This window comes from Astatotilapia calliptera, chromosome 13, assembly GCF_964374335.1.
Source record: "Astatotilapia calliptera chromosome 13, fAstCal68.1, whole genome shotgun sequence".
Taxonomy (NCBI): domain Eukaryota; kingdom Metazoa; phylum Chordata; class Actinopteri; order Cichliformes; family Cichlidae; genus Astatotilapia; species Astatotilapia calliptera.
The window spans coordinates 16,379,212-16,388,275 of NC_137434.1; the positions used below are offsets into that span (position 1 = coordinate 16,379,212).

Consider the following 9,064-nt stretch of genomic DNA (forward strand, 5'->3'; position numbering starts at 1 on the left):
TTTAATCCAGCCTGCATTTGTTCTGTTTAAGTCCAGCATTATTTATGTACATTAATGTCTCAGATGTATCAGCTCCTGGCCAGGAAGGAAATTCCCCACACTCTATGAACCAAGTTTCATTCTGCAAAGGTCCACGTCTGCTTTCCCTGTTACACATTAACTATTTTGTTCCACATGTTTCATAACCGTAGAAGCCTCGGACAGTTTCCTGTGCTCTGTGAGTGTGTGTCATCACAGCCAAACTATAAACAAGAATTCACATTGTAAGCTACTTTGCATGACATCCAAACACTGACGCTGCGGTGTGCGGCTTTAACGCAATGTCGCACATCTACAGAGCTGTTTAGCGTTCGCTTTAAAAGTAGGTTACACCAACCCAAACGTCACTGACTTCTCCTTTCATTCCCCTAGCTGCGTTTACTGTTTGCATAACAAACAGCTGCGGATCACTGGTGCAGACAACCTACCGGGTCGCTTTCAAAATGAACGCTTCTAGAAAAAGTTCAGTTGATCCTTGAAATAACCTTGTTTTAAAAAAAAAATAAAAAAAAAATAAAATAAAGCAACATGCATGCAGAGAATAAAAAGTAATAGCCCTAATCCGCGCTGTGTTCGCTGCCCTGTGGGCAAAAGGCAGCAAACAAGAATCTCATGAGAGTCATGTGGACAATAAAAAAGCTTCTGCTTACCCGGAGATGACACCGAAATGTTCACTTTTCTTCTATCGCATCTCTCTCTTTCTCTGCTTTGTATTCATCGGTGTGCCTATTCCACTCAAAACTACTCCAGCCGCTGCAGGACCGGGTTTGCCCAGCCTCCGCGATCATTAAGTGTCCTCGGTCTGGCTGTCAATCACAAATAAGATCTGAAGTATATTCTACTCCAGCCTGTCTGGGCTTGGTCAACGTTTTCGCTCCACCAATACCCGCTTTAACTGGGTGGGACATGTCATTGGTCCCGCCTATTGGCCACGTAGGGCGTGCGCACTGAAATCCATTGACGTCAATGAGCCTGGCTGGCACGAGAAGCATCTGTCAATTATGCGAGAAAGAAGCAACATGTGATAATCCTGCGCCTTACACACGTAAACACAGTGACGCAGGGGGCTCATATACACTGGTGCTGTACGAACAGACGGTGTATTATCATGGCATGTTAGAGCGGAAAGGCAAAGTGGAGAACAATGCCACATCTTGATAATAAAGAAGAAAAATAAGCGCTTCCCGCTGGTTACCTATTAAACAAGGGCTTGGCACAACGGGTAGCCTATATTTTGATCTGGCAGATTTTAGACCGGATGCCCTTCCTGACGCAATCCCAAAGGGATGTGTGTCTCCTCCTGGAATCGAGGCATGGATTTTTCAGCCGAAAGAAACTAAAGTTTCTTGGCTCTAAAGTTGAAGCGTCGAGGTTTGATGTTTGTACATGCATGTTATACATTCCGTCACACTGGTATATAAAAAGGGGAACTACACGAGGAATCTAGCAGCGGATGGGTGAAGTGTTCGTTCAGTCCAGCAGAGGAGGAGCAGGCTTTGAATTACAGGCCACCCCCTATCCATCTCCCAGCCCCCCTACACAGATGCAACATTCAACGGAGGAAAAACGGAAAAGACGAAACACACAAGAAGGTTTATCATTTCAAAACTCCGGAGCTGTGGAAAGAACAGAGAGTTCCTTTTAACCCCACACTCACCCGCTTTTGTCCCACCAGAAGCCCGGCCCTCCAGGCCTTTTATTTTCACACTTTGCCCATCTTTTCCCCAGCTGTTTGCAGCTGGCAAAAAAGCACCCGCCCTGTTCGGGAAAAAGTGGACCGAGAGTGACCGGAGGAGGAGAGAGAACGATGCCACCCGAACCTCCCCAGCCGCAGGTGAGGGGGAACATCCCGAAGTTCCTCAGGAGTTTTATGGGAATTACGCGGATCCTGCAGATCGTGTTCGGAGCCTGCCTGTGGGTAACCATCGCCGCCAACAAATACGGGGGGTCTATCCACTTCGTGCTGTTCGTCGCTGTCTTCTTTTGGCTCCTCACCCTGGCCCTTTTCTTCCTCACCCTGCTGGACAAGCAGGACCTCGTGCCTTTGCTGGGAGGGGATCGCTGGTCGTGCACCAACCTGGCGCACGACGTGGTCGCCGCGGTGCTCTACCTGCCGGCCATAGGCGTCATGATCCACAATACCAATCGAAACTCATTCTGCAACTTGCCTCAGTACATGCATCCATGTCTGTACAAAGTCTACCTGACAGCCGCTGTGTTCGCCTGCTTCTGCTGGCTGGCTTACCTCCTGTCCGTTATTTTTGGAGCGTGCAGAAAGTGTCAAAGAGGGTGAAATGTTGAGCAGCGTGGAAGCTTAAGGGTGGTCATGGCAAGATGAGGAATAGTTAACGTCACTGTAATTTCACTCAGCGGTTACTCTAATCTCTGTTTTCTCCTGTCTCTTAACAATCCACGGTGGTGGTTAAACAGGATCGGCCACCGTTTTCTCGGTGTGTGTTTGATGGTTACTAACATGAAAGAGACCTGTTGGTATGGTGGCTAAGTGCCGTGTATTGTCTCCTTGTTAAGCTCAACAATAGCCTATGTAGTTATGAAGACTCTTATAATATTAATGTATGGACTTGTTATTGTGGCCTAGCAGTATATTTAGTGGTAACAGTGAAATGGCCTTAACATAGCCTACATTTTGCAGATTACTATTGATACTGGTTAACAGTCCACCTTGAACTTTTTTTTAAATAGAATTGCTACAGTTTTTTTAACAGGTGTTTATTTTCATTACCTTTTTAAATACATTTTTATGTGTACTTATTTTTTACTAAAAGGTTGGACTGAAAAATCCGTGTGTTTGTTTGTTTGTTTGTTTGTTTGTTTGTTTGTTTGTTTTTTGTTTAAATCAGTGCCTTCTGTCCGAATGCTGTATACTCAACAACAAGGTGATAACAACAACTCCACAACACAGATGTGACTGGTGCTACAGTGTGTATGCTGAACAAAAACCTTTATCAACAGTTCATTGTGTAAAAATCCAAAGAGCAAAAAATAGGCTTTTATAATAAAGACTAGTCAGTCAGTGAGCTCTTTCTTTCATTGTGATCGTGTATCAGTGCTTTCAGATAAGTTGCTTCAGGACATTGTTTTAATTAAATCTGGAGACAAAACCGGACGAACAGCACACACAGCACCAAGCCTTTTGTGGTCTTTTTTTTTCTTTTTAAATGAAACACATAATTAGAGCTGAACAGCAATGGAACTTCCTTTCAGGAGATTAAAGCGTCGGCCAATCAGCAGGGATCATTTACATGCTATGCCACAAAACCACATGAAAGACATCAAACCTTAGACCTATGTGCTTCTTGAAGTAAAATGACTCATTCCTCATGCGCTGTAGGATAGAGTTGTCTGGGAGTTATCCTACTTTGCAAAAGATGTCTGAGTGCGTGTGTTTAGTCTCGCGTGAACAATAATCTGGGAAGAGGCTTGTTCTTACCGGAACAGTCTGTTGGGGTTCTGGAGGTGGGCTAACATTCAGCCAATGAAAATAAAGCCCAGTGAGTTAGAAGATGATTTGATGTCTCATATATTCCAGTCAGCATACAGTTCCTAAAAACATGCTGCAGACAAGTTGCTTGAACAGCACCTAAAACTACATTCTGGCAACTTTTTGACCACCTTTATTCAAAAGAGGCTGATTTGTACTGATATGCTGCATCCTCATTGCTGATATGTAGTTAAAAAAACACAAACACACACTTTTCCTTTTTTGGACTTTACTTTTTTTTGCCTTGCATACTGGCAACAAACCATGATGAGTTTTTCTTGGAGAGGAGCGCAAGGATGAAATGTTGTATTATTACCGCTCCAAATTTTAGCATCAAGTGCCAGAATAAAGGCAACAGCCATGCAGTTAATGGATTATAGATCAGCAGTACAATTGAATTATTATCTGAAAAAGAGCTGAAAAAAATGCTTTTGATTTTGGGAAACATCTGTGGCCAGAATTTCCGGAGTGAAAGAGTTAACATTAACCAGCTGGAGCATCAGGATATAAATCTAGTGCTTCTAAAGGAGGGAAGGAGCCCCCCTTCCACACACGCACACATGCACCCCTCCCTTCCCCCTCTGAGATCAGGAGTGTCGTCCTGTCCACGTGTCGGCGCCTGTGGGAAAGCACTGTTGTATACAACCAAATGGAGACGGCACATAACAGCCCACTTTAAACAAAGCAGTATCAAACTGAAGCCATGGTTTCGGTTTGATACTGAAAGTACCCACGGAGAGTCAGTTCAAGTTTTGGATGACTCACGGTGACGGTGGACGCTCACAGTTAAGGCCACAAAAGGAGTCTCCACATTTAAACCTTTAAATTTGACCACATTTACAGGCCCCTCGTTATTCACTGACCGCAGTTTAAAGATCTTGTGTTTTGTGAATGAGTTCATTGTGAGTTTATTTCATAAACATTACATCGATTGTGCAAACAATGAACCCATTTAATCACAGGTAGCGAGACTGGAAATTTACTGGTGTTGGTGCAACAAGGGCGAGGTTGTTGTTTTGGGTTGTTTTTTTTGTTTGCTACAAGGGGCGAAAAGAAAACCCAGACACATAGTACATATACAGTCAGACCATACCCTGGAGTGCCAACTGTGTGATATTTTTTCTGGCAAGTCGACCAAAGAGACGTTTCCTGTATGCCTGCATGCACTCTCCCACCCTTTTGCAAGCAACCAAGTTATAAAGAGTTACTCTGCCTCTCCTTGGAAGCATAGCACCCTGTTACAAACTGCAGCCGTGGACTGATGTCACAGAAAAACTTTATTGATCTAACAATGAGGCCAAAAATGGATAACAATGACATGACTATGTCTTATGGTTGTAATTAAATCACTGGTAAGAAAACCAAATCCAAGACTGTCTTGTTTTTTTGTTTAAAAACAAAACTTTATACTGCCAGACGTACAGTATTTAACAGGTTAGATGAACAGGAGGCTCAGTCTGGCTAAATTTAAAAGGAACAGCACACCGTTTGGAACTGTATCACCTCTCTTTGATTTTCATTTGGAGACATTTTCTTATTTTGAAAATTCCACACGTGCAGTGGAAGCAGTTTTGTTGCTTCCTGTCCACAAAAGCGGTGAGTAGAGCTGTTTCCTCTAATATGGGAGGAAACATATAATCATATGATGAGTGATTTTAAAAAATTGATTGAAATTCTGTCCCTGATGCCTTACATTGACATCTGGTCAGGATGATTATGGACAAGAGGAACCGAGAACATAAGAAGTGATCGAAATACCTTCTGTATAATTTTAAGACAGACTTGAAATAAACATGCATCCATCTTTTGAACATTTTGGGATTTATACATGCTCAGCATTATTCAAATGGAAATGTTCACATTTAAGAAACATTCACTTTAAAACCACATCCTTCTCTTTTTACTGAGCCTAGTCCTGATCTTCATCCCAGTAGATGATTTGGCAAAGCATTCTCACCAACCAGACCTGGTGGCCTATGACATTGTATTTTTTAGCAGTAAGAGCCAACTCCAAGACTGGAAGAGGTCCTCCGTGTTCCTAGACACCCAAATTCTTGGTGGGTAACTCCCATTGGAAGTGTTCTGTCCTACCCGTGTGTCCTATCAGTTTGTTTGGCTCTTTATTTCCTGTTGGCAGACATCGTGTCTCACTTGGGGAGGTTACGTGTACTCAGATGAAACATGAAAACACTGACAAAAGCACACAGCCGTGCCCTGTTAAGCACATTTTAATCGGCAAGTGCTGAGACGTACATTCCACCATTGCAGAGAGGGAAAGAGGGGCTGACAAACCAAATGGAGGCCAACTGAACAAGTGAATGAGCAGGGGGGGGGGGAGATGTGCAAAAACGTCTTTGAGTTCCCAGCAAGAATCTGAGATTGACATTTCCTGTCTGTGTAAGGCATGAATCAGCACAGTGTTCTGGGCATGGAAGGTTTGTTTGCCAGTGATGTTTCAGTTTCTGGTTTCCTATGGTAACTGGGATTTCTTATTCTTATATCTGTTACAGCATTTTTTACCCAGACAATTTCTGAATGTTCGCAGTGTTCATGTGTTGTGCAAAGGGAATGTCAGCGAGTGGTGGGAAAGGATAATTGCTATTTATAGCCTTGAAAATACCACAGCTTCCCTCCTCAGTCTGCCAGTCCTTAGTCAAGATGTTGAGTGTGTTACAGAGTGAATGTGTCAGGAAAAAGGGGAGGGTGTGGTGAAGTTTTTTGCGTCACTGGGTGGATAAAATGGCAAATTTTCTGTCTGACATTTAATGATTCTTATTTCCAACTTACATTATTCACCCTTCATTCGTTCGTCATTAAATCTTAATGTCAAAGATGATTATTTTTCCTGTGCCCCAAAACTCTTTATGTGCTGTGTACAACAAACATTCCTTCCAAGCGTGGATCATGGAGTCCTTGTTAATAGCTCACATGGCTCTGAACTGTTTCCCAGCTCAAGTTTACCCAAGCACAGTCTTCACACAAAGAGATCCAAACACTTTTAGTTACATCACACTGCTGTTGTAAGGAAAAACAGCAAATAGCTCTTTCAACCCATATCCCCTCAATGTGTTTAAAACAAATGTGCCTGAGGACATGACACAAGAAAAAAAGAAATATTTGTTTTAATTTTAAACTTTAGATTGTCACACATTGACTTGTTTCTGATAGATTCAACTGCACCACAAATCTCTACATGTCTAAAATCTATGTGTAACGCACAACTTTTCACACACTGTTACAAATTCTTGCTATGATCCAGGCATCCTCTGCGACTGCAAGCAAGGACTAATTTTACCCACAAGGAGGCACAATTGGGACAAAGCATTCAAATGAGTATTTCTCATAGCTGTCCCATCCACAGCCACTGAGAGTCATGAGAGGGTTGCAGTGGGACAATGGATTGTTTGACTGTTGTCAATGGCAAAGGGGGTCCAGCCCTGCAGTAGCAAGGTGTAATTAATGAAGTGGCGAGTCAGTGTATTACTCTCATTTGTCCTTTTCAAGACTATTAAGAGACATTAAGAGAAATATTACAGATATGTACTATTTCTTGTTCATCAGTTGAACTACTTATTCTTCTACAAAAGATCCGTTTTCTTGAGTTCTCTTTACACTGAAGGTTTTTGATGATATCCATGTGGTTTTCATTGACTCATCAGAGGCTTGTTCCAGTAAATCAGCTTTCAGACACTGTTCACATGCACAAAAAATGCTGTTCCTCAATTTGCCCACTGAATACTTAGTAGTATTGCAGTATTGTAAAAGATAACATCAGAACACACAAGTCCATATTTAGCAAAGAGGACCATTCTTGGGGCTGACTAGCTTCACTGGAAATTTCTAAGAAGTAATGCAAAGGCCATTTTGGATTAGTTTAGATCTAGAGCATGACCACAAGATTAAAAGTGACAAGACAACCAAAATACCAACATATGTTTATCACTCATAAAGACTTTGCTTTAAAAATGTAGCAAAATATCTGTCAAAAGTAGGATGTAACAGTGGATGAAGGGGAAAGGTCCCATTTACTGATTCAAGTCTAACAATTCTAGTTGTAACATATGGTTGTAATGAAATGAAGAGGAGAAACATTGATGCAGCAATGTGTTAAATAAAACTTGAAAGAACCAGTGACTGCTGAGTGTCACTGATTTCTCAACTTGGCTCAACATCCAACTCTTGGCACCCAAGACTCCAGACATGATAAGGAACTCTTTGAAACACCGTCACAAATGGCTGGTTATCAGGATTTGCACAAAAGCGGAGTATACGACTATAAATATACTGTGTTTCGTCAGGTTTGCAGTGAAACATTTGATATTAAATCTGAAGCTGGACAAAAGTGAAGTTTCTTCACTGGACGTTTAGGCTTGCCAGATAAGTCAGACATTACTTAGATTCTGATTTTACTTGTTATTCATGAGATTTTATTCAGTATGTCACACAACCCGTCTCTCATATCAGCTCCTTTTTGTTGTTTTATTTTGCTCTTTTCTTACAAACGCGGTTACTTAACCTTTTAGTTCTTAAGAATCTCTCTATAAATACACAACTGCTACATTTCAGTGTCACGGGGGTGATCCTGGTCATTTCCCCATTAAAGGGAACTGTTAAGCTTTTCTTTATGGTGGCTGTGGCTACAATGTAGCTTGCCATCACCAGTGTGTGAATGGGTGGATGACTGGATGTGTGAAGCGCTTTGGGGTCCTTAGGGACTAGTAAAGCACTATATAAATACAGGCCATTTACCATTTCTTTATTTCCTATCATGAAAAATTATACCAATTACTGAAGTGGGTGTTCATATTACAGATGAACAAATAATAAAGTCATCATATATACAAATAATCTCTGTAATCTCTGCTGGAAAATAAGAGGGGCTGTTAATAATTTGGTTGCCAGGCACTCAGAAGCATAGCATCTCTATCCAACTGCTGTTCAAACTTTCTGTTTGTGAAATGCAACCAATGAGAAGACAGCTCAACAAATTATGCAATACTTCTAATAGAGTAAATATGAAACGGGTATTGATAGCAATAGATTTTAAATGTATAGCCATTTCAGTAAGCAGTAGCAACAGTTAAATGTTTTATAGGCAAAGCACAAACAGGTAAAATAGAGATGCAACCAGATTATTGCAAATGCAAATGTCCATTAGAGAATTAACTTCTTTGCCTTTCTTACATGCTGCTTTCTTACACTATACCCATAAAATATAATATAAATATATTCATATTTCAAATATAAAATATGTTTTGTAAAGTATTAACTAATCGCCAGATAGATAGATAGATAGATAGATAGATAGATAGATAGATAGATAGATAGATAGATAGATAGATAGATACTATTGAAAAGACAAACAGCCTAAAGAAAATCAATAGAGTACAATGTACAACATGAAGGTCGGAGATTCTCCACCGTTCACTCCCACCTCGCCCATTGGTTGATAAACATCATTCTGCTGAGCCTCATTGGTTCTGAAAACCAGGAAGTGGGGGAGTAGCCAATCCAAGGGATAAA

The 9,064-nt window shown here is 41.3% G+C and overlaps 1 protein-coding gene across 1 annotated transcript; it reads left to right on the top strand.

Annotated features, from left to right (window-relative positions):
• The first annotated feature begins 1,147 nt into the window (after positions 1–1,147).
• marveld1 (MARVEL domain containing 1) lies at positions 1,148–3,077 on the top strand. The gene has a single exon (XM_026191102.2). It carries the CDS (start codon positions 1,847–1,849, stop codon positions 2,330–2,332), a length of 486 nt encoding a protein of 161 aa, XP_026046887.1. The 5' UTR covers positions 1,148–1,846; the 3' UTR covers positions 2,333–3,077.
• The last annotated feature ends 5,987 nt before the right edge of the window (positions 3,078–9,064 follow it).

Coding starts and splice junctions, on each gene's coding strand:
- marveld1 (XM_026191102.2), top strand. CDS start 1,847: ATGCCACCCGAACCTCCCCAGCCGCAGGTGAGGGGGAACATCCCGAAG.